The sequence below is a fragment of the Suncus etruscus genome, chromosome 7, assembly GCF_024139225.1.
Source record: "Suncus etruscus isolate mSunEtr1 chromosome 7, mSunEtr1.pri.cur, whole genome shotgun sequence".
Lineage (NCBI taxonomy): Eukaryota > Metazoa > Chordata > Mammalia > Eulipotyphla > Soricidae > Suncus > Suncus etruscus.
In genome coordinates, this window is record NC_064854.1 from 69,489,596 (window position 1) to 69,516,012 (window position 26,417).

Here is a 26,417-nt window from a genome sequence, read left to right on the forward strand (position 1 = left end):
TGTTTCTACTTCTAAGAAGTGTAGTGCACTACAATTTTAAACATTTCAAATTATATTATTTTATTTTAATATGTGAACAGCTTATGTTTTATTATCTGGCCATAAATGTATAATATGCAATTAGAAATTAACCTGAACATATTAACATATATGAAAAATTCAAGTTAGAAATAAAGTAATCTTATAGGTCAGCCTTATACAATACAGCCTAACAATAGGTTATATTGTTGTATACCTTATGTAGCAGCCTAACAGTAGCCTAGGTTCAATCCCAACCCTATAAAATGAATGGGTTCAATGGGAGCATCGCTAACTCAAGCACATTAGCAGGTTCAAAAAACTGAAATGCTAGAGCAAAATTATTTCCAAAAATCATAAAAGTCACATCACAGAACAGTAGAAGGCTGGCATCTTATGTGAAATAAAAGTGAAAATTCTATATTTAAAAAAAATATATACACAATGAATATTACAGTAACATTCATATAAATGCTAAATAAAGCTATGGTAATGCATCATATGAATTTCAAAACAATAAAACCTAAAGGCAAATTATTTATTTTCTAGAAATCCTCCACTGAATATGTGGACCAATAGAAGTAACAGCAGTGAGATGATGTGATTAAAAAATATAGGACACAGCAAAAATTCTCTGGGGATTAAATAGGATTTTTCTTAAAAGCTTAAGAGAAAAAGTAAAAAAAAATTTTCTATTAGCTGTTCTTGTTATATTTGTATTTATACTTTTAAGTTTTTAACTATTGTTTGTTCATTCTGGGACTTACAATAATAACAAAAAATAATTTTCTCTTAATATAACACAAATGCTTACTAAAACTGAGCATATAAAATTTCAAATCGGTTCTCAATTTCAAGATTTGACAATAAAAGTATTAAACTATTTTTATGAAAACAATCCTTGATAAACTAGGCCATAGAAGTAATTTTCATAACATATATCACTGAACTACAAACAGTTTTAAGGATCACTGTCAGTTCAAAAGGCATATCTCTTAAAAATAAATAAGCCCCTTTCTTAAATTTATATTCTAAAGTCTACTGCACTTAGAAATAAGCACAAAGCACTAAGCTTATATGGAGCAGGCAAGAAGATTTCTTGAGCTCTGCATCAATATTTGTTTTTAAGCACTTGAGAAAGTCTTTACTACTTTGAACAAAGCAAAATCTTGAAATTGCAGAAATGAAAAATCTCTGTTCCATTTAAATTTCAATATAGGTAATTAGACATTAGTGAAACACATGTTAGCTGACAAGATGATAGAATTAGGTCAAACATGGAGAAAGGGAAAGAGAAAATGACTGTGAGGCTAAAAACAAAGTTGGGGTAATCATAGATTCCCAAGAACTTCCATTTTACTTATCAGATTTAAAAGAAAACATGTTGAGGTATGAAAAAAGGGCAAATCTCTATCTGAACACTAAAATAGAAGATCAAATTCTTTAAGCAAAAAATTGAATCCCTACAGGCCAGAGCACTAGCACAGTGGGTAGAGCTTTTGCCTTCATGTGGCAGACCAGGATCGATCGTAGTTCAATTCCCTGCATCCCTTTGGTCATCCCCTGAGCCTGCCAGGAGCGATTTCTGAGTGCAGAGCCAGCAGTAAACCCTGAGCACTACTGGAAAAGGCCCCAAAACAAACAGACAAAAAAAATAAAATAAAATAAATTAAAAAAATGAATCCATAAATCAGACAAAGGTATAGCAACAATAAAATCACCTTCATTTTCTTCATGTGACCATAATCTCACAAAAAAATTTAATACAGCAAATTATATATTATTTCAGACATATTAAAAGTAACTGTTGTGTACAGAATTTGAAAATTAACATCTTAAAAATGTTAAAAATATAATCATTTATTGGAGTTTGTCTTGAAACTTATTAAATTCATTTTAATCCAAATTTAAAAAAATAAATAACAAAACACAATTTATATCTGAAGCAATGGCTAACTTCTGAAATTAGACATGTTTTCAGAGTAAATAATACAATCCTCCCTTACCTAAACTGGTGTGTGGGCTTTCTGATAACTCATTGTAAGAGTATATCATCATGGGAACCTGCATTTCCAGCATTTTCACAGTCTTTGTTATGATCATCACCTTCTTCATTGTTTTTGGGAGATATACTCTCCTTTTTCTCCGAAGAATTATTCATAGTTTTTTCTAGTTGAGAATTTATATCCTCAGGATTACTGTCCTCTGCATTTTCTGTGTTTCTTGGCCTGGCAGCATCACTACAGAGCTCTGAGCTGGGCCTGTCTGTCTCTTCTCCAGGTTCTTGAGGTGCCACTGTTTTTTCTTCAGCTACTTTGCTAATTGCCTGATCAGCAGAACAGGAAGTTTTGGAGTCCTTGGATTTTTTATGCAGAGAGGTTTGGGTGCCATGACCAGAAGTGGGAAGGGCAGGTATTTTTTGAGCTTTGCTTCTTTCAGACTGTTCTTTCCTTAGCGGTCCCCAGATAAAATTCTCTGAAGGAGTGTAATGTTTCTGGGCAAAACGCAGGAGCTTTCTCCTTTCTCTTCTGTCTCTAATTGTATAAACAAAATATTCCAGAGCACTCTGCTTAATATTGGGAATGGTATTTTCCACAAGAGCTTCATGGAGAATAAATTTTACAAGAGGAGATTTAAAACTTTCATATCCAAGCTCACCAAGGCTTTTAAGAATACGGGTGATTCTTAAATAGTTGTGCTGGGATCTGGAAGAGATGATTGAATAAAATGAGTGAGAAATAAGGTAAAGAAAAGCAGAGGAATGAAAACTATCAGGAACTACGAACTATAAAAATAAACCTTGAAATTGCTTTTTTAAAAGTTGTGTTACATACTATTAATAAAAAATTATAAAGTATTAAATACTTTTACCGAATGCAATGTCAAGCTTTGTGAAGTACATACTATGTATACTATAAATTCCTCTTTAGTACTTTCATATTTGAAAAATATTTAAATCTAAAATTTTCTTCTTATAGGTGTTAAGATACTGTTTATTAAATATGAGAGGATGAGTGATTTCAACAATGTATGATACCCATACAGATTACCAATGTTGAAGGTAAGTGCACATTTGCTAGCAAAAGGACACAATTCACCATAAGAAATGATGGGCAAAAGTCTCCAAATTTGGGGCCAGAGTGGTGGCACAAGTGATAAGGCATCTACTTTGCACACACTAGCCCAGGACAGACCGCGGTTTGATCCCCAGAATCCCATATGGTTCCTCAAGTCAGGAGCAATTTCTGAGCGCATAGCCAGAATAACCCCTGAGCATCACAGGGGATGGCCCAAAAAAAAAAAAAAAAAAAAAAAAAAGTCTCCAAATCTGCCAATGCATAAAGAAAGAGGAAACACTATGTACCTTGTCAGACAATTTTGACAAAGAATGTAAAACTTCTTATTTAGCATAATTATGTAAGAGCAATGTTCCCCAATCTTACATGTTGCTGGAAGGAAAGAGCTCGGGTGCAAATAGGAAGCATTTTTGTGCAAAAAAAAAAAAAAAGTAAATTTCCAAGAGGGTCTTTCAATTTCTTGAATTGAATGACCTTTTAATTATTCCTGAAAATGAGGGTTATAGGCCAAATATGTTTAGAAGCTTCTTGTAAAGGAAGGGTCTTTAGACTCAGCTATGATTCACACCGTGGCTTGCCACTGAAAAAGGAAATGATGTATCTCTTTAAGTCTCAGTATCTTCATCTGTACTGGATTGGAGTAAGAATAAAACCTTTTGCTTGGTACACATAAGACTATGTATATCTTAGATGCTATTTTACATGATTACTAATCTGTTACTATTTATATATTTGGTATTAAAATCACCATATCTGTATACATCCCATATATATAAAGGGGTGGTTTCATTGTCTTATATTGTAAAATATTTTGGTTTCACAAGACAAAAACTCAATTAGGTTAACCGAACACTGGAATAAAGCAAATCCAGCAGTTTATCATCTCCATATAAACAAAGAATTTAAGTAGAAGGGTAGATAGGGAGGATAATAAGAATAAAATGAAGTGGTATTTGCAGAAAACAGATATTAGTTTGTTTGTTTGTTTTTTCTGAGGAGGTGCCACGAATAAAAGCTAGGGCTTCATTCATTCAACTTTTGGCAGTTGTGTATGTGTGTTTGCGAGAACACATCCCCTTTACCTATTCTAAAACAACTCAAAGTGCATAAATAAATTATAAGGCTTAAGAATATAAATCAGAAAAGGGCTCAATAAAGGAAAGAAAAATGTGTTTTAGTTATTACCCTACCACAGATTTAACTTTAATATAAAGACTCTGCCAATTAAACCAGAAAGGAAAATTATTTTCTGGCAGATTCAAATGACTGCTACTTTAGTGCTTAAGAATTGAAAATATCGGTGAGTGCTGCCTGTGTGTGTCTGTCTACTGTCCTGTCACGTAAACCTCTTGGGAGTGGGCCGAAAAGAGGCTCCAGAAAACTCGTTCTCCCAGAGGCCCATTCTAGGGCTGGAAGCCAAGGAACTGCTCCATAACGTGAAAACCGGCTATAAGCAGTACTTTGCAGAAGCCAGGTCCCTGTTTGTGACGTCAGGCTGGGAAAATCTACGAAACTACGCCTTCCCATAGGAGCCCAACTGTGAAAAATTGTGAGTGCTGCCTGTGTGTGTCTGTCTACTGTCCTGTCATGTGAACCTCTTGGGAGTGGGCTGAAAAGAGGCTCCAGAAAACTTGCTCTCCCAGAGGCCCATTCTAGGGCAGGAAACCAAGAAACTGCTCAATAACATGAAAACTGGCTATAAGCAGTACTTTGCAGAAGCCAGGTCTCCTGTTGGAGACGTCAGGCTGAAAAAATCTACAAAACTATGCCTGCCTAGTGGGGCCCGACTGTGAAAAATTGTGAGTGCTGCCTGTGTGTGTCTGTCTACTGTCCTGTCACGTGAACCTCTTGGGAGTGGGCTGAAAAGAGACTCCAGAAAACTTGCTCTGCCAGTGGCCCATTCTAGGGCGGAAAACCAAGGAACTGCTCCATAAAGTGAAAACCAGCTATAAGCAGTACTTTGCAGAAGCCAGGTCCCCTGTTTGTGACATCAGGCTGGAAAAATCTACGAAACTACACCTGCCCAGTGGGGCCCGACTGTGAAAAATTGTGAGTGCTGCCTGTGTGTGTCTGTCTACTGTCCTGTTGCGTGAGCCTCTTGGAAGTGGGCTAAAAAGAGGCTCCAAAAGAGCACTGCTCCACTTCGCTACGCGGCCGTGTGCTCTTTCATTGCAAAAAGAAGAAAAAATAACACTAAGAACTGTGCTGAATTGCTGAAGCCCAGGATTTCTCTCTGGACTGTCTTCTCTGCTGTGTGCTCGGGCCTAAGATTTGATCCTGTGTGAGGCTTCATCCATGGATGACTCCCCTCCCTTGGAGGCAAGTCGACCCATCCAGAAAGGGCAGAGCCAGAGGAGTGTGGCTGCCTATATCATTTAGCCAATGAATACCACCACAACACGTAGAAAAACCCACATACAAGTATGACAAAGGGAAACAATGCAGGCCAGCATCAGACATAGAGAATGAAGATGACAATTCTGACGACCAGATAATGAACAACCAACTAATCAATCTCTCAGATAAGGACGTTAGACAAGCAATATGGAAGATGCTCAAAGAACTCAAAGAAACCATGGATCGAGTTGAACAGAACACTAATAAGAACCAAGAAAATATGAAGACAGAAATCACAAAAATCGTAACTGAAATAACATGTCAACTAACAGGCCTGAAAAAGTCAGTAAACGAAGTGAATGACAAAATGGATAAGCTCTGGGACAGGGTATCAGAAGCTGATTTGGTGCTGTGGAAGATGTGATAAATAACAATTCCATACAGCAGGAGAGACTGGAAAAAAAACTTAAAGCAAATCAACAGACAGTGGAAAAATTAGTCAAAGAATGGAAACAGATGAAAATAAAAGTCTATGATAAGCTCAACAAAAACAACTGAAGAATCATTGGAGTCCCACAGACCAAGGAAGAAAATTTCCAGGAAGAATCAACAGTCAAGAACATCATTAAAGAGAAACTTCCAGAGCTAAAGAATATATGTGATCAAATCCTGCATGCTCAATGAGTACCAACCAAAAGAGACCCCAGAAAAACTACCCCAAGACACATCCTAATCTCAATGATGAATCCCACAGATAGAGACAGAATTTTGAAAACAGCAAGATCAAAAAGGGAAATTAAATTCAAGGGAGAATCCTTGAGATTTACAGCAGACCTGTCACCAGAAATACTCAAGGCCAGAAAGCAGTGATGTGATATTGCGACAAGACTGAATGAAATGAATGCTTTACCTAGAATACTGTACCCAGCAAAACTCACTTTCCGGTTTGACGGAAGAATACATGGTTTCACAGACAAAAACCAGCTCAGAAACTTTACAGACTCAAAACCAGTCTTAAGAGAATAACTGAAAGACCTAATTTAAGACAACACTCACCAAAAGACACACCAAATTTCGATATAAAGATGGCATTAAATCCCAGGACAATTCTTTCTCTCAACGTCAATGGACTAAATACACCAGTTAAGAGCCACAGAGTGGTTAAATGGATCAAAAAACTCAATCCAACCTTCTGCTGCCTACAAGAAACGCACCTGAATAGTCAGAACAAACATAGACTCAAAATAAAAGGCTGGAGAAAAATTATCCAAGCAAACAACACCCATAAAAAAGCTAGAGTGGCCATACTAATATCAGATAATGCAAACTTTATACTCAGGAAGGTTGTAAAGGACAAAGATGGACATTTTATATTAATCAAGGGGTATGTAGAACAGGAAGAAATAACTCTCCTAAACATATATGCATCCAATGAGGGGCCTGCAAAATATTTAATACAACTGTTGACATATCTGAAAAATAATATAACAACACAATGATTGTGGGGGACCACAACACAGCTTTGTCAACACTGGGTAGGACAACCAGACTGAAACCCAATAAGAATATACTAGACTTGAGGAGAGAAATGGAAAAAGAGGCCTAGTGAATATAAATAGGACACTCCATCCCCAGAAACCTGGATACACATTCTTCTCCAATGTACATGGGACATTCTCCAGGATAGACTACATGCTGGCACATAAAACATACCTCCATAATATCAAGAGGATAGAAATTTTGCAGGCTACCTTCACTGACCACAAGTCTCCGAAATTATTTGTGAATTCCAAAGGGACATAGAAGAAAAACTTTAACACCTGGAAGTTAAACAGCCTCACACTGAATAACCAGTGGGTCCGAGATAAAATCAAGGAGGAAATCAAAAGGTTCCTGGAAACAAATGACAATAAAGACACAAACTATCAGAACTTATGGGACACAGCAAAAGCAGTACTGAGAGGAAAATTTATAGCTTTGCAAGCACACATCAGGAATGAAGAAGGGGCTTACCTGAGTAGCTTAATGACACAGCTAATAGAACTAGAAAGTGGTCAACAAAAGGACCCAAAAATAGGAAGACAGAAGGAAATAACAAAGCTGAGAGCAGAAATCAACGAAGTGGAAACCCAAAAATCAATCCGAAAGATCAACGAAAGCAGAAGTTGGTTCTTTGAAAAAATAAACAAGATTGATAGACCACTGGCAAAACTAACAAAGAAAGAGAGAGAGAGAAACTTGGTAACTCGTATTAGGAATGAAAAAGGAGAGATCACTACTGATATGACAGAGATTCAAAGGGTAATCAGAAACTACTTTGAGAAACTCTACGCCACTAAAAATGAGAACCTGGAAGAAATGGATAAATTCTTGGACTCTTATAATCTTCCACGGTTGAAGGAAGAGGATGTAGCATATCTAAACACCCCATCACCATTGATGAAATCAAAACGGTAATCAAATGTCTGCCCAAAAACAAAAGCCCAGGCCCAGATGGATTCACTAATGAATTCTTTCAAACTTTCCAAGAGGAACTACTACCAATCCTGGCAAGACTCTTTCATGAAATTGAACAAATGGAAAAACTTCCAAATAGCTTTTATGAAGCCAACATCACCTTGATACCTAAACCAGACAGAGATGCTACAAAAAAAGAAAATTACAGACCAATATCGCTGATGAATGCAGATGCAAAGATCCTCAACAAAATCCTGGCAAATAGGATTCAATGCCTTATAAAAAGATCATCCACTCTGATCAAGTAGGTTTCATCCCAGGAATGCAAGGATGGTTTAACATCCATAAGTCTATCAACATAATACACAACATCAACAACAAGAAAAATAAAAATCACATGATCATATCATTAGATGCATAGAAAGCATTTGATAAGGTCCAACAGTTATTCTTGATCAAAACTCTCAGCAAGATGGGAATGGAAGGAACCTTTCTCAATATAGTTAAGGCTATCTATCAGAAGCCAGTGGCAAATATTATCCTCAATGGAGAAAAACTAAAAGCCTTCCCTCTAAATTCTGACACAAGACAAAGCGATATGGAGATTCCTCCAAAAACTTGAAATCGAGCTCCCATATGATCCAGCTATACCACTCCTAGGAATATACCCTAGGAACACAAAAATACAATGCAAAAACCCCTTCCTTACACCTATATTCATTGCAGCACTATTTACCATAGCAAGACTCTGGAAATAACCAAGATGCCCTTCAACAGATGAATGGCTAAAGAAACTGTGGTACATATACTCAATGGAATATTATACAGCTGTCAGGACAGATAAAGTCATGAAATTTTCCTATACATGGATGTACACGGAATCTATTATGCTGAGTGAAATAAGTCAGAGAGAGAGAGAGAAAAATGCAGAATGGTCTCACTCATCTATGGGTTTTAAGAAAAATGAAAGACATTCTTGCAATAATAATTTTCAGACACAAAAGACAAAAGATATGGAAATTCCAGCTCACCTCAGGAAGCTCTCCACAAAGAGTGATGAGTTTAGTTAGAGAAATAACTACATTTTGAACTGTCCTAATAATGAGAATGTATGAGGGAAATGGAAAGCCTGTCTAGAGTATAGGCGGGGGTCGAGTGGGGAGGAGGGAGATTTGGGACATTGGTGATGGGAATGTTGCACTGGTGATGGGTGGTGTTCTTTACATGACTGAAACCCAAACACAATCATGTATGTAACCAAGGTGTTTAAATAAAATATAAAACAAGAAATAAAAAAATAGAATTGAAAATATCTATCCAGGGAAAAGAACAAAGGAAAAAGAGTCAGAGGAAGGAAAGGGCATGGAGACCTGACAGTTGTTTACCTCCCCTGACCCAACATAAGAGAGCTAATATAGTAAAAGAGTTTCTCTGAGACTTGAGCCATGTCTAGCTATAAATTTCTAGCTACTAAAGAAGCTGAAAGGAAAAAACCAAGGAGGATTTAAGTTAACAAACACATTCCTCATTCAGTCACAAATGAACATTCACAAAAATTACTATCCCAACAACAACAACAACAACAACAAAAATGTGGATCAAAGATTTTCAAAGACGTTAGTTAAATATAGAAGACACTATCAAGTCCTCTCCAGACATACTTTTGTTCATAGATAGGCTACTTGTATAAAGCTTTTTAAAATGGTATGTTATAAGTGATTAGAAACTTGATCCAGAGATAGCTGTCTGTATAGTTTAGACAGAAGCTAATAAACTTCTGCAATATAAATCAAATATACCTTGAGGTATGAGCGAATACCTTTCTAATCAGAATCATGAGGATATATGCCCTTATCTTTACTGATTTAATACAAGTTACCACTTTAATAGTGTTGCTTATAAATTTTAAGGTAGAAGGAGAATGCTAACATGAAAAATCATGCTCAGGGGCTGAGTGATAGATAGTACATTGGGTAGGGCATTTGCCTTGCATTCAAATGACCTAGGTTCAATCTCCAGTATCCCACATGATACCCCCAAGCCTGCTGGGAGTGATTCCTGAGCACAGAGCCAAAAGTAACCCCTGGGCACCAAGTGTGGTTCAATAAATCAAGACAAAAATAAAAAATCATACTCATTTTACCAAAACAAAATGAAAGTACTAGAAAGATATTCAAATAATTAATTGATTTCCTAGGTCAGTCTTTATTTTCTTCTTTTTAGTTTCCTAGTCAGCTAAATGTACTAAAAATATTGCTTCAAAGCTGTTTTATAGCCAGCATTCATAACTTAACCCATAATTAAAAATAAAAAATAGCCAACTTGCATGTGAAATAAAAACTAAGAAAAATAAGCTTTGGTTATAAGTATCAATAACAGTTATGTACACCCATGAAAAAAACAGCAAATCAATTTCAAATAAAGTTTCTTAAACTGTAAGATAAACCACTTTTTTGGTTAACCAAAAATCTGTGTTTTCTTTTTACCTAACTATAAAATATCTAACTTTTTTGTCCTTAACATGTTCTTTTCTTTAATAAGTGAATTGGTATATCTCAGTCCTATAAAATGATTATTATATGTCACTGGCTTCATTCATAGAGTCTACGATGGTGCCATTCTCTCGAGGACAGTAGAATGCAAGTGAACCATAAGAAGGTTACAATGTAGTAAAGAGGATTTGTAAAACTCTACTAAAGCAATATGTATAAATGTGCACAAAATTGCCTAACGGGAGTAAGAGGCCTTTCCTTTCTTTAAGGACATCAAGGGAAAACAGTCAGGAAAAAAAAGTCCTGCAGCTGAAAAGACACATTTCTACTTTTCTTCTCTGTTGGCTTTGTTCTGTCTTAGAATATAGAATGACTACTAAAATGAATTTCAAAACATTTTTGCTTAAATCCTGAGTTTATCTTCTAGCCACAGAGAACTTCTATCATGGGGGAATAATAAGTTGGCTGCAACACAGGAGTTTTACTTACTCATTCAGATGGTGAAACCTTTCCTGCCAATTGACAGCCCGAGCAACATTTCCAGTTTTATCAATGAGTTTTATTCCGAAAAATTCTAACATCATTTTATAAGCCAGTAGAAATCTTCTAATTGCTTCTTTTGTTTTTTTGAATTCCTAAGAAAAAGATGTTTTGAACTGTCAGTTGAAATGCTTCCATAGCTACCAGGATACAAAAGAAGCAATATTATTTCAGTGCATCACACAAAATGAAATGAGCTTTACCTCAATCTCATAGGTGGTTAGTTCTTTAGCATAAAAGTTCAAGCCTTGTTCTCTCAAGGGGAAAAGCCTGGTTTTTAGAAAATATAGTTTTTTTTATGTTAATGTCTGTAAAGCATACATGACGACATAAGACATGCTTCAAAGACATATAATATAGAACTGACCATTGTATGTAAGTGTGGTTGTGCTCCAGCTTTTCATAATCTCCTTTCCACTTATTTAAAACTTCTTCAATATAAACACCTAGATAATATTTAGAAAATAAAGCAGATAAAACTTAAAACATTGTTTGAAGGCATTTTATGATATAATCACTACAGTTTTAATGTTAAAATTTCAAAAATGTTAGCACAGCACACAAAAATTATGCTATTAAGACATAAAAATCCTGTATCATACATTGTTATATAAGAAATCTAGTTTTTTTTTTAAATGAGTGGCACTCAAGTCTCAAGAGATTTTGAGCAGAAGAAAGCAAAGTGTAGCCTGTTACCTATTTTATAAATAGGGCTTTATTAGAATACAGCCATGCACATTCATTTATGTGTTCTACTTTAAAAGTAGAGGCCACCTGGTTCACAAAGTTTTTAACATTTTTAATGTTTACTGTCTGGTTCATACAGAAAATGACTGCCAACCTCTGCTCTCTGAGGAATGTAATAAAGGAGAGTAAAAAAAAAAAACAAAAAACAGAAAAAAACAAAACAAAAAAGGGTGTAAAGAAGGTAACTGAGGAAGAAAAAAATTTAAAGAAAAAAGTGCCAATTTTATACTAGACCCATATAAAATATAGAACAAATCATCAAGCTTAATCTTCAATGAACTCTTCCCCAATATCAAATCCTTTTTTACTAATGAAGAAACCATAATATCTGATAATAGTCCCAAACTAATAAAAGAATAAGGCTAGGGGCTGGAATGATAAGATGGTACAGTGGGTAAGGGCCTTGCACACAGCATACTTGAGTTCAATCCTTGGCACTCCATATAGTTCCCCAAGCCCTCCACTGTTCATTCATGACAAAGCCAGGCTTAAGCTCTGAGCACGGCAAAGTGTGCACCTCTCCCACACAAAAACAAAAATAAAACTAGACATGGAACACAGGCCTTTCTAGTTCCAAAAGTTAAGCCTTATCACTATACCATATTAATAACCTCTAATATCTTTTCATAACAAAATTAGCAGCTGCTTGCTCACACTTGTTTAAATTCTCACAATTGACTAAGCAAATTGTTAATTTGACAGAAAAAATACAAAATGCTATTTTTCTAACCTTAATTCATTTCATTTCTTTCTTCAGTATCACCAGTGTGTGGCAGGGATTCATTACTCTCAAAAGGTTTGGTAAAATATTGTTTTAAATCATATTGTTGGCTTTAGTCTATCATCAAAGCCATTATCTCCATAATTTCCCACATGGTTTTCTTTCAACTCCTCCCACTTAAGTAAAATACTGGCTTATGTATTAAAATAGTAAAATTCCAGGTTTATATTTATAGTCAAGTGTGCATTTAGGCAGGTGTGTGTATCCATGTGTTATGTATCCATAACATACTGGAAAAGTATGTGGATTGATATAATAAATAAGAGTAACATTTTGTGTGACTTTAGCAAAAACTTCTTTTTTTTTCTTTTTTTTTCTCCCCCCCCCCGCCATCAGCAAAAACTTCTTAACCTGTATCAATTTTAATAAATTTTACGATGTAAATTAAAAAAAAAATAGTGTACTGTTTTGTTTCTACTTGAACATATCACTTCAAAACAAATTCACTATTAGAAATACAAAAACATTTTATTATTACATATAGTCCTATATTTTTAATACTTAAAAGCAGCCTCTATTTATTAAATCAGTCAAATTTATATCTAGAATATCATTTCTTCAAAAGAATTATCCCAAGTCCTAAATGTCTAATAATCTAATATTACTTCAATTAATAAAATTAAGAAGTATGTTTTTATCATAAATAAACACAATTCTTCTATTCAGAAATGTTCTTTTAAATATGTTACTTTGGCAAATACTAGAAAATTAATTAAAGATATGTGGATCTTGAGTTGTTTAAAGACAAGTGAATATCAGCAATATCCTTAAGTTCTAAGTCTCCACTAGTCCATCTTTCATTTTACAAAATAGGGACTTTCTCCTCCAACTCTATGTCCAGTCTGTATATTCTTCACTACAGTTAATTCCAAATAGTGTTCCTGACATATGGAAGCTCTAATACTCATTTTTTTACTTATTCTGTAGATGTGGCTGAGTCTCTACTAAGGAAAAAAGGAGCAGGAGCCAGGATTAGCTGGTCACCTCACGGAGATAGGGGTCTAAAGAGAGAAATTAGCTTTGCTAGTCTGACCTGGAAAAAATTAGAATGCTCAGCATAAACCCAGAGTTTCACTGGTACCTCAGTGAAATATGACTATTACCAAGTTATATTGTATCATAATTACCATCCTTTCACTGTAGATTAAGAAAATCATCAAGGCAAGCAAATGCAAAATTGTAAAGAAAAAAACTATTGGCAGTTATATATACACATATATATACATATATATATGTATGTATATATATATATATATATATATATATATATATATATATATATATATATATATATATATATATATCCATTTCAAAATGTGTGTAGCCAACATCTCACACACAAACATCTCACTCACAAAAATGGGCCTCACTACCTTTCAGATAATGGCCACTAAACCTAGGTGTTGCAAAAGTACTGCTATTTACAACTTTTTATCCAGAATTTGTTAATATGGATGCTTGCAACTTGGGTCTAAGATTCTGGGGAAATATTGAATTGTACAATGAAGTCAGTCAAGAAATAAACACACTAGTATGTACTAACCATCAAGAAAGTAAGAAATCATAAATTATAAGTAAATGTTGCTTTTTTTTTTAACAAGATAACAGATTACTCACCATCTGGCTTAAATGGAATTTTATTCTTATAAAAACGAAGATTGCTCAAGTCATTTTGATATCGGATATCTTTGAAGTTCTGCTAAGAAGAAACACGTGTCAATCTCCAAAATATGGATATATTACAAAGTTCCAAGAATTCTTCTTGCATATTTTGTTAATGGCACCACACATTAAAAAAAAATGTAAGGGAAACACCACATTAGGGGAAAAAAGAAATCCTATACTCTTACTTACTGGATACTGGTGACGATATTTGTACAGATCCCTTGCAGCATAAAAACTTCTCTTTGGTTTAGTAGTTGCTTCAGTGGAATCACCACCCTACATGAAAGAGGAAATTTCTTTATACTTTGAAAACATGATAATTTCATCAAGAAATTTCCAGAATAAACTTAAAACAATAAACATTCATTATTAAAAGCCTTTTAACATTATTTACTAGCAGCATTTTCTTTATTCAAACCCAATAAAATTTATCTTAAGGATATAGAAAAAGATTTTTTTTAATTTAATGTCCTTTAAAAATCAACAAAAGCCACTATGATGAATGGATAGCCAACAGAGATAAAATACAAAATCAAGTATTTTACTAAAACTTATTCAAGTAACTAGGTATTATTTGTATAACAAAATTCATTTTAGAATATATTACATAATACTAAAATATGATTTATTAATAAAATAACTTAAATAATCAAATTAATTTTAATAAAAATCAACAAAATAATAGTAAATTTACGAATTCCACAAAGACATTTGTCATTAATTTGTATTTGAAAACCAACTTCTTAAACCTGCAGCATACCATAATGTGCAGGAAAACAAAATCTTGTTATTAATTTATAGAAAATAGTCTGACATAAATGAATAAATTTAAAACATAATGAACAGTAGTTTATATGTAGCAATTTGCCATACTATTTATATCCCAATACCAGGAGAAATTTTTAAGTAAAACGCAAGTCAATGAATCTAACTCATATTCTAGGTTTAAACTATATTAACTATTATAATAAGAAAGTGCTTTGTGTTTAGAGCTATGCACAAACAATGATTAAGACTGATACAACAATGACCAAGACAACAGAGACCAAGTTTAAAGCTGAATATTCAGTAAGAGCGTCACCTCAATCCTTTTCTCACCAGCCCCCACCACATCTGTGTTGACAGACTGTCATCCTGGAAGCAATTTTCACACATTTCTAAAGTGGTGTGATTCTCACTATTACTATAAGTACAGAGATACTTACTTTAACACCAATTTCTCTGATGTTTAACATTAGCTACTCTGTCACGTTACATAAGCAAAAAAAAAAAAAAAAAAAGTTTAAAATTCTGCTCCCTTACCACACATTTCAAAATAGCTCTGCCTAGCAAGTTTCTGAATCTATTTAGCCTAAGCTACAACCACATGAATCATCATCCTGCATTTGTATAGAAAGCACTTTTCCATTTACAAAGCACTTACAGATATATTATTTCCTTTGATTCTTACAACACACCTGCTGCAGTTATTCTGTCTCCCTCCATCTTATAAACACAGTAGCCCTTGGCTTAAAGAAGTTTAACAAGACCCAGAGACCAATGATAGGGCAGGAACTACAGTTCCAGGCTCCAGATTCCAACTGACAGTTAAGAATCTAATTTCAGTTTCATAAAAAAAATGATGGATCATAATAGAAACCTTGGTAGACTGTCAACAGTCCAAGACAAGGAGGAGATTTAGGCAGAATTTTAAGTGACTACTTTACTTTGAGGACTTAAGCAAATCAGTTATGAATCTTCCCTTTATCATTAGTGAAATGAAGATAATGACTCATGCCCTATATTTCCCAGAATTATCATAAGAATGACTGCATCCTCTAAGCTCCAAATCTTGCAATCTATGAGCATCAGTTTCAATTCTTCCAAATTCTGCTCTCCTTTAATTTTTTTAGATAATCACTATTCCTGCATTGACAATTCCTTCCTTACATTTTTTTTTACTTTTTCTTTTATAGCAGGGGATGAGAGGAGTATTGGGGGTGGGCACCAGGTCATGGTCAGAATTTAGTCCTGGCTCTATTCGCAGGGATCACTCTCAGCATGGCTTGGGGAACCATGGGTATAAGGCAAGTAAGTGCCTTACTCTCTCTACTATTTCTCCAGGCTGCCCTCTTTCCCTTTCTTCATTCCACCTATCCTTTCTCCTGCCCTCTTCATTTCCTTTTTCATTTTTACATATTTTTTTTAATTTTGGAGCCACACCTGGTAAGTCTAAGATCTTCTCCTGGCTCAGTAGCTGGGACCGTTCCTGGAGTGCTCAAGGAATCAAGGAGCACCAAGAATCAAATCTCTAAAGCATTTGATTGTTGAGCTAATTCTTCAGTCCAAAATTCTATTCCTTATCATATTTATATTTCCTGTATTATCCAAATATTTTCTCTTCCGGAGCATTCATTCCCCTTAGCAAACAAAATGTTATAGTATCTCTAGTCTTATAATTATCATACAAAACCTACCTAGATCCAAATCCTCTTTCAATTATAATCTCTCAATTAAACTCTATCCCTTTAAAAAAATCAGTATTAAATAAAGTATCAGCAAAAATCATTAATTCTCTTTCATATCTTCCCTGGTCCCATCAGCCTCGTAGCCTCAACATTATCAGAAGGGCTCTAGTGAAGTTCACCAAATCGCCAAATTCACCAAATTCACCAAACTGTCAAATTGCTTTTGGTTTTTTAAATATGGACCATGTCCTGAAGTGATGAGGCCCTAGGGGCACTCACAGCAGAGTCCAGGCTGGCAGTGCTGGGAGCTTAGGGCCACCTGCAGCAGGGATTGTTGGGAATGGGTGGGGTGCAGGGGTAAATGGGACTAAAACTCAGGGTCTTGTACTATTACATGAGTTCTATTATTTGAGTTCTCTCCGATGCCCCTTGTCAAGTCACTTATCAATGCAGATGACCACCCAGGAGCACTGGACCACTTAAGGCTTCCTTTCTATTTCAGTCCGGCATCTTTCCTTTTCAATTTTCTTCTCAGATACCAGCTTCCATTCTGGCTCTTCCTTTCATATACATTATAAAAATAGTACCCAGGATTCAGATCTTAATTTTTACCACTCCTGATGACCACTTTTCTTCCCCTGAAGAATCATCTTCAGCTCAAACAGCATCTCTTACGTGCTGTTTGTTTTCAATCTCAGATTAAAGCTTTACGCATGGTTCTAATAATTATTCAACAACTGTACTGAATGTCTACTTGATTATCAAACTCAAGGGAATTTTTATTATAGAGATGCTCAGGGAATAGAAGGTATTAGTGGGACAGGTAGTGCAGGAGACCTGGCACCTATGCTCTCTCACCCTAGCCACACAATTCAAGGGAAGTTTTAGTTTAACTTTAAAGATTTCTCCCCCGACTTCCATTTTAGTTAAAAGGATCATCAGTTCTATATAGCTTGGACTATATGTCAATAAGAGAAATGATAAGAAGTATTCATCCTTTAAAGTTTTATATATCAATAAGCTGTTTGGAGAATCAGGAATTGGGATCATCATCAAAAAAGCAATATAAAACTTTTTATAAGTTCAATGGTAAGACTAATAAGAAAGTACATCAAAAAAGGGGAAAGGGAGAGTTGGTATGGTCTACTATTTACTGGGGTGCAATTAAGTGACTGAATCATTTCATCATCCAATTGATTGTTAACTGGATTGAATCCAATCTGGGTTTTTTGATATTTCAAATATATCTGGAATGTCACTTAATTGGAGACAAGTGGAAGGAACCAATGTAAACAGAGTATCTAACACTTTTGGGGGCAGCAAATCAGAACACAAGAGGCATAAGAGTATTCCCAATTCCACCAAGTCCAAGATCACAGACACTGGGGACAGGAGATCTTGAGTTCTTCCTAGATAATTTTGATCTAGTTTCTCTCTCAATTTTCTCTAAAATGGGGGTAGAAGACAGCATCCTCAATCCCACCACTGAAATTGCACTTGACTGAAACACTACACTTCGAATTACGCCGATCTCTCCTCTTTTTCTCTAAGCCAGAGAGATGGGCATGAAGATGAATGAGGCCATTTCGGCTGTAATAAATAGGGGTGTCTCTTCTGTAGCCAAGGATTTTGTGATCACAACCGACAGCCGGTTCGGTTCCATTGATTGAATTCATTCTGTCATCCTCATTCATTCCTCCGGAGCTAATGAAGAGGATGGCCTCAGACCCTAGGGCACTGTACACTTCAGTGGGTTGGGTAGGCAGTGTAGTCCAATTTCCTAAAGTTCCAGAAGGGTAAGCATTTAACTCTTAGCTCTCCTTTCCTCCAAATGGCATTAGGCACCGGCACGGTGGTAGCAACAAGTCTTCAGGCTGCAACAAGGTTTTGAAGAGTACCTGGAAGGTCTCATTGGAGAGGCCTTACAAGGGGGCGAGAATGGAGGCGTCCGAACTTCCTAACAGACCTGCCAAGAAGGGAGTCCTTTAGGGCTGTGTACCCCCATAGTCTTGGGGAGCTCAAGCCCAGCCTTCTTCAGCCGTGGCCCCACAGGGTTATTATTTTCACCAAGAAGGCACACTCAACCCTCTCTTTTCCTTTCCGACAGGTTTCCTCCCAGTCGGTCCACCTTCGCATCACCCAGCCGCGCTGCAGCGGCCAAGGAAATACCTGTCCAAGTTGCCTCGGGCCAGATGGGGTTTGGGAGGCGCGCAGGCTGGGTCCCAGGCCGCCTGCGAAAAGCCCCCCATACCTGACCCCTTGGGCCCCAAGCTCCCCGGGGCGCTACTTGGGGCGGCGACCACCTCGCGCCCCTGCCTCTGCCCCTGCCCCTGCCCAAGGCCGAGCTGGCTCCGCTCGCGGCCACCTAGGCGCGGATCCTCTCCTCGGCCTAGCCCGAGACCCGCGGGGCCGCGTACCTGCTCGGCCGAGCCCGCCGCCTCGGCGTCCCCTTCCTGCGCGGGGCTGTCGCGGGGCCGCCCGCCGGCGCGTGGGTCCTCGGGCTTGGGCGGCCGCTCCGGCTCCGGCTCCGGCTCGGGCTCCGGCCCCGGTCCGGGGGCCTCGGCATCCCCGCCGCCGGCCGCCCCCGGCTCCTCGGGCTCGGGCTCCGAGTCCGTCTGCCAGGTGGAGTCGCAGTCCTCCACCGTGGTGGGCTCGCGGAAGCTGACCCCGCCAAGCAGGTTGCCCATTGAAGAGGCGGCGGGGCGGCGGCGCCGGCGGCGCTGGCTGCGGCAGGCGTGCTCAGGGCCCGGGCATGGCCGGCCGCAGCCACGGCGCTGGGCGGCAGCCTCGGCGCGCCCGCCACCGCCACCGCCGCACTGCCTCGGCGCGCGCCTCGGCCCAGCAGCCCGGCACACTCGGGGGCGGAGCTGCGGAGCCGCGGACCCCGGACCGCCGCCGCCGCCGCCCGCGCCTGGACCCGCCCATCGGGCTGCCTCTCCGCCTCCGGGGCGGGCGCCGCGGCCACGTCCGGGGAGCCCTTCCCGCGCCCCCTTCCAGGGCCTCTGGGGTGCACTGGACCTCGCTGCAGCCCAGCCCTCGCCGGCCGCTCCCTGGTCCGAGGAGGAACGAGCTGCCCGCCGGGGGCTCCTCCCAACCGGGCGCCCAGACGCCTCCGGCCCTGCTTTCTGCACACCGGGTGGCTGGATGCGGGGGAATCCGCGGATGGGGTCCCTGTCCGCGCGCCTTCGCTCTCTCCAGGCAGGGCCAGGTGGAAGATACTCTTGCAGCAGAAACAAAGCAAAGGGAGTGGGAACCGGGCGTCCCCGAAGCCCAACATCCAGGCTCCCCTGACTGGAACGAGGGCCACCACCTGGGTCCCCTTGGGTCCAGGCAAGTCCGGCAGAGCCGTCTCGTAATCTCAACCAAACAGGGAGCCAAGATCTCCGGAAACAAAAGGAGTCATAGCCAGACGGTGTTTGTTTGTTGTTGTTGTTTTTTAACTATGGCTCCAATCAAAAGAGGAAGAATTCAGAATTGTTCTAGAGCAAATCGATAGACGTGAAATAAAGTTTGTTGTTAAAGGTTACATCATCACCTGGGAGACGGAACCGAAATCTAAGGGGCTATTTCTAGAAAACAAGGTGGTGATCCCCAGATAAATGGGGACTACCCCTATTGACAAGCTTTGGGAGGGCACCGACTGTCCCAAATCAGCCTAAGACTTTAGAATTTACACCTAAATTCTCTTATCTATAAAATTAGAAGATTTTTTTTTTGTCTCCAGGGTCTCTTAAAGTTCTCAGAAAAAGCTCTACAACAAATACGTAATATGGACACAGAAAGTCCCTTTTGGTTATAATGATTTATGGAAGAATAAAGAGAACAGCCACAGGCTGAATGAACCCAATTGAACAAAACCGGACAATTGACTCATCTTCTCTTGGTAAAAGATTATACAGAAGTCGGTGTTTTTCCTTAGCTACAGAAATAGTTACTTCCAGATATAGAAAATCTAGGGACATTGTTGTGCCAAGTGCTCCATCTAGTCTAGGTATGTGGATATTAAAGTTGGCTACTATGTATACTTTGCTCTACTCCCAGTAAGAGGTCTAGTCTAATTTCCCTGATAGTTCATGCTGGGGTTGTTTTTTTTTTTTTTTATTGTATTTTTCAGGCCAGCCCATCCATCAGCTAAATATTTCTCAATAACCATTGATGCTTAGTGAAACAAGGGAACCAACCAGTGGAGACCAGATCAAATTTCTGACACCTGGGGGCTTGAAAGATTGTATAAAGTTAAGTCACTAACCTTGCATGTAGCCAACTAAGTTCAACTTCCTTCACTGCATATGGGCCCCTGAAATCTGTCAGAAGGGAACCCAAAGCAGGAGGAAGCATTGAACACTGCCCTGTTGTTACTTTCCCCTACACACCAGTTCAACATTGAAAACCACTGAACATATAGCATGTTAATTTATCAGCATATAATCATTACACTTTCACTGTTTTCAACAAATATTGAATTTAACAATAAACAATAAAATAAATACAGAACAAGAAGGAACTCTGTCATAATGGCCAGTATAAAGAAAAATTTCTGATCCTCTCATTTCCAGAATCTACTCTGAGCTCCCCACTTATTACAGACATGCCAAATGATTCTTTTCAATTGAGTCATGGTTTAACATAAGGAGTGAGGGTATTATAAAAGAGGAACTAAGATAAACATTTTTAGTGATTTAGGAACTAAAACATTTTTGGAAAGAACCCAAGACAAATGAGACAATTGTTTTCTATAGTTGATTGTTTAAAGAACATTAACAAAGAAGGATTTAATATAATTTTGAAAGGTTCTGAAAGCCTTTCAACTAAAACAGTAAGGGCAGATCAAATTCCATTTTATCTGACTTGGGCATTAAATCATCTGTGGGAGAAAAACAATACTACTGTTTTTACCTTTTATTATTCAAAAGTAGCCCTATATCTATTATGACTTTTTGTTCTTTTTATTAATTTTTGCTAAAATAAACATGCATAGTTACACTGGAAAGATAGGGAGGCAGTAGTAGTAGGAGTGCAGTTGGAGGGATAATGATTAATAATGAGAAACCTCAACAGTTAAGGCACTCTCACTACCTATGCTTGGTGCCTCTGTAGCCTTTTTATAGGCCACTGGAAAATTTGCTAATACCTAAATGTATATAGATATTGGACAAGAAGTGCTACCAGCAGTGCTTTTGAGGCCTGGGGTTCTCTCCAAAACCAATTTTCTGCTAACCTAGTAGTGGTGGTTCAGAGGAAGGCCCAACGTGCATTGCTGTAGAGCCAAAGATTAATCAGACCACCTTGGTATTGTTTGGAGGTTTCCAGGACAAACAGAGATCTCTGAGGGCCTTATGATGCTGAACATCAAACTAGGATTGGTCACATGCAAAGCATGCTCCTAAATCCCTATACTCACTCTCCAACCCCAATGTACTTTTTGTTTGGTTTTGGGCCACACCCGGTGATACTTAGTCACTCCATAGTCCTAGACACTCCATAGTCAGGGGTTACTCCTGACTATGCACTCAGAAATCCCTCCTGGCTGGGGGAACCATATGGGATGCCAGAAAATTGAACCTAGGTCCTTCCTGGGTCAGCCATGTGCAAGGCAAATGCCCTATGGCGGAACTATCGCTCTGGCCCCTGCAATGTACTACCTTGTATGAAATCTTAGAAGCAAATGATTCTAAAATACATCCTATTTCAGAGATATTTAAATCTGATAACTGCATATTCTCAGATTCATACTGAAAAGTTTGGCACTTTCAAAGGGCTAATTAATTTTTTTAAGAAATAGTTTATCAAAGTCCTCTCTCAACAGCAATGAGAACTAGCCCATCTAGCACTGCTAATATATCTGATAAAATAGAAAGTTTGAGGGACCAGAAAATAGCTAAGTGTAGAGCACCTGCTTTGACAGAGACGCTTAAGTAGCATCCTTGGCACTGCCAATTGTATTATGCAATTGATCCCCATTTGGACCTTCCTTGTTTAAGACTCTGGGCCATCACATTAAAAGCAAAAGGATGGGAAAGAAAAATTAAATAAACAACCTTCACCCAAAACTCTTTAAAGATCTTAATCAGGAATAGTCTCTGACCGCCACTGGTTAGGCCCCCCAAACACATTATTTCAAGTCGATGACAATATATAATAACTTATATGTATGCTAACTAGCAGGAGGACTGGAGACTGGGACTTCACTGCTTAGAACTGATTATGTGAAGTCCTACTGTAGCTTTGAAAGAAAAGAAATGTGGGGGCTTGTGAACTATAACTACATAAAAACTGGCTGTGACTATTTCAGTTTTAAGTGACAGATTAATTATCAATGTCCAAGTGTCTTGATAAGGAACAAGACCTTCAGAAATCTCAGACCACTCTTTCTTGTGGTAATTGTTCATTTCATCTAAGCCTATTTGAAGCTAGATGAAAATTTAGTTCCTGGAATAGAACTATTTTCAAGTTCTTTTTTTTTGTTTTGTTTGGTTTTGGTTTTGGTTTTTGGGCCACACCAGGCAGTGCCCAGGGTTTACTCCTGGCTCTACGCTCAGATATCACTCCTGGCAGGCTTAGGGGACCATATGGGATGCCGGGATTCAAACCACCATCTTTTGCACGCAAGGCAAATGCCCTACCTCCATACTATCTCTCCGAGCCCCTATTTTTAAGTTCTTGAGAAATTATTTTGGGTGTTAATTTTTAGTAAAATAGAAACTATCAAGTTTCAGCAGCTTGATACTTTTCTTCCTCAGTGTCTCCTGTAATAGGACATACATTATACATGATCAACATTAAAGTTTCCTGGGGCCAGAGCAGTGGTGCAAGCAGTAGGACATTTGTCTTGCATGCACTAGTCTAGGACTACCATGGTTCGATTCCCTGGCATTTCATATGGTCCCCCTAGCCAGGAGCAATTCCTGAGCACATAGCCAGGAGTAACCCCTGAGCTTCACTGGGTGTTGACCAAACAAAAAAGTTTTCTGTGAATAATCAAATGATCAAACAAGTTTAAAACATAGCATTGAAATGATTTATTTATTTAAATGTATACTTTTTACTTTCATGTAGCATTGGCATAGTTTATTCATTTAAAAGTATACTTCTTATTCGATTACAAGTTTGTTAGTAAAGAGTGGTACTATAAAGATATTTTACCAGTTAGCTTAGTATTGGTAGCTCTGGGAAGTCCATAGACTTCAGTGACAACACATTCATTCGCTGACTTTAATGATTCAGTATCTCTTTTTTGCAGGTATAAAAACATATGAAGAAGTGATATCTTGTTTTATATTGCAAAATGTAAAAATATTAACATTTTAAGAGCCAAAGGCAAAACTTTATTTAAAGAAAATGCATCACATAGTTCACATAATTGATTATAATACATTTTTTTCAGATAAGTGAAAGCAGTCATTTAAAAAAATAGAAAGAAAAATAAAAAATAAAATTGAAGAGAAGAAAAAAGAAAGAAAAGAGAGAAGTATAGTAGCAAGTGTATTTGTGTTAGTGCAAAGTTTAGTAAGCTCTTTTGTTAGCCGTCTATTCTGTTAAATTGGTGTGTTCCTATGAGAGCATCAAACAAATGAATTTGTCCAGAAATTCTAAGCACTATTCTTGATACTACAACATTTAGGGGCATATACTTAGCTGACAGACCTCCTGGAAGAAAAAAATATGGGGAAAATTGCCGCACTTGCTCCAAAAAGCCCTGGTGATATCAGCCCCCAAACCATTGTTTGTAAAGTGTGATCAGATCAGTGTCCCTGAAGGGAATTGTAAAGGGTCAGTGATGAGGCAGGGACATCGTAAAAACGGTGATTCTGGGTGATGGAGACAGTAAATGTGACTTCCTTGGGGCAAAACTTTTAATTTTGTCTAGGCTACGGATATCATTATTCACTGGAAAGTCAGAGACCTCCCATATCTGTGCCAAAATTAAACCCAAATTAAGCCCAGCTTAATCATTATATGAGCATAGCTACTTTGTATAAAAGCATTAATGAATTTTCAATATTAAAAACAATGATTAGGGGGCAGAGAGATAGCACAGCTGTAGGACATTTGCATGTGGCAGGTGGGTCCAGAAGAAACCTGGGTTCAATTCCTAGCATCTCATATGGTCCCTCAAGCCAGGAGAGATTTCTGAGTGCAGAGCCAGGAGTAACCCCTGAGCATGGCTGGGTATGGCCCCCAAATCAAAAGAAATAATAACAATAATTATTAAATTATCTTGTTTTTTCTTCTTGAAATATGTGCATCAATCATGGGTCATAATGAGCCCTTTCATTTATTAAATACTACACAACCATGCCACTGCTGACTGTTGTGTATGTAAACATTTTAATGGGATTATTATGTTACTGACCCTACCCTGATCGGTGATTGTGCCCTACCCTAGGGTGTGACCTGGTATTCTGCTCCCTCCCTAGGGAGGTACCTGATTCTGCTCCCACCATTGGGTGGTACCTGATCCCACCATTGGGTGGTACCTGATTCTGGGGAATAAAAACAAGGGTCTGTGGAAGGCGAGGGGCTTTTTGTCCTGGACGTATTAGGCCTTTTGGCTTTGGCCTCTTCACGGAATAAAGAGCTGTTTTCTTCGGAAGCCTGACTGCCTGTTGGCTTTCTTCCAACACATTCACGTCAGAACCGCTGACTGAACAGGGTAACAGACGTGTGGTCCGAGCTGGAGGAGAAAGGCCTCATCCTCCATCCCTCCATCAGTCAACCTCTTCAGGGGATGACTTGCAACACTGACCATTTGACCAAGTTGCAGGTTCTCCCGTCTCACTTAACATTGCTCCTGCTTACTCAAGTGATCTCAGCATGCAGATAAGTCTGAGTTGCACTCAAAGCTGAAAGTCCAGCTGTAGGAAGCAAGTCAGGGCACTACTCCCTGACAGTTTCCTAGCAATGGCAACACTGCTTTTTGTCGTCACTGCCACTGCACTTGTTGGCATCTCTCAGCAGTGCCTCTGCTGCCTGCCTGTCCAAATCACGGGTCTTCCTGTCTTGCTTACCATATCCCCGTTCACTCCCTTGGCTCTCCATGACTCCTGTGCTCACTTGTAGCAGGTCAGCCCCTGAAGAGGTTGACTGATGGAGGGATGGAGAATGAGGCCCTTTTCTTCCAGCTCGGAGCACGCGTCTGCCACCCTGTCTAGCCCACGGTTCTGAGGTGAAACGGCGGGTAAACAGCTCGCAGACAATCAGGCTCGTCTGAGGTGAAACGGCGGGTAAACAGCTCGCAGACAATCAGGCTCGTGGAAATATTTGCTTTATTCGGATGGACAAAACTGAAGTCCAAAGACTCAGATTCAGTTCCAGCCAGCAAAAAGCTCCTCGCCTTCCACAGACCCTTGCTCTTATACTCCAGAGTCAGGTCCCACCCAATGGTGGGATCAGATACCAACCAATGGTGGAAGCAGAATCAGGTCCTACCCTAGGGTGGGGGCAGAATGCCAGGTCACACCCTAGGGTAGGGCACAGATTAGGGTGAGCAACATAGTAATCCCCCAAAATATTTACATACACAACAATTCCCCCTTTTGTTTTTAGTAAACAAACAATATTGTCTACAATTATTAAAAGAAAAATTAGTCAATAATAAAAGAGCGGCTGTTTGCATAAGCGCATCACAGGAAAATGTAAAGAAAAACATCTAACCTAAGCACAGGGTGTCTAAAACCAGAAACATGTATCAAGGAATCAACTACAAGCTCCTGAGAAGATAAATCTAAGACGTACATAGATCTTTCGAAGAGACACCAGAAAGGTTGTGTAGCAGGCAAGAAGAAGCACCTTTTCTTTATTTGTTGTTGTTGTTGTTGGTGGTGGTGGTGGTCGTTTTTGGGTCACACCTGGCAGT

The 26,417-nt window shown here is 38.4% G+C and overlaps 1 protein-coding gene and 1 long non-coding RNA gene across 3 annotated transcripts in view; both read right to left on the reverse strand.

The window, feature by feature from the left end:
* The window catches only part of LOC126013826 (uncharacterized), a 518,013-nt gene that overhangs the window by 273,056 nt on the left and 218,540 nt on the right, over positions 1–26,417 (reverse strand). The window lies entirely within an intron of this gene.
* On the reverse strand, positions 1,126–19,248 carry OGFRL1 (opioid growth factor receptor like 1). Of its 2 annotated transcripts, none has more exons than XM_049776892.1 (7): positions 18,979–19,248; positions 14,304–14,390; positions 14,067–14,145; positions 11,289–11,367; positions 11,125–11,191; positions 10,871–11,016; positions 1,126–2,723 (listed from the first exon to the last, which is right to left on the reverse strand). In XM_049776892.1, the coding sequence occupies exons 1-7, from the start codon at positions 19,246–19,248 to the stop codon at positions 2,054–2,056; spliced, it is 1,398 nt and encodes a 465-aa protein (XP_049632849.1). In that variant the 3' UTR covers positions 1,126–2,053. The 2 variants fall into 2 exon arrangements, with proteins under 2 accessions (XP_049632849.1, XP_049632848.1); XM_049776891.1 differs by having other exon boundaries at positions 14,067–14,148.

Excerpts from the sequence above, each read along its gene's own strand:
- OGFRL1 (XM_049776891.1), bottom strand. The coding sequence starts at position 19,248 with ATGGGCAACCTGCTTGGCGGGGTCAGCTTCCGCGAGCCCACCACGGTG. Across the intron at positions 14,391-18,978 it reads CGGCGGGCTCGGCCGAGCAG|GGTGGTGATTCCACTGAAGC; the intron begins GTACGCGGCCCC and ends TCTTTCATGTAG. Across the intron at positions 11,192-11,288 it reads AACCACACTTACATACAATG|GCTTTTCCCCTTGAGAGAAC; the intron begins GTCAGTTCTATA and ends TCTAAAAACCAG.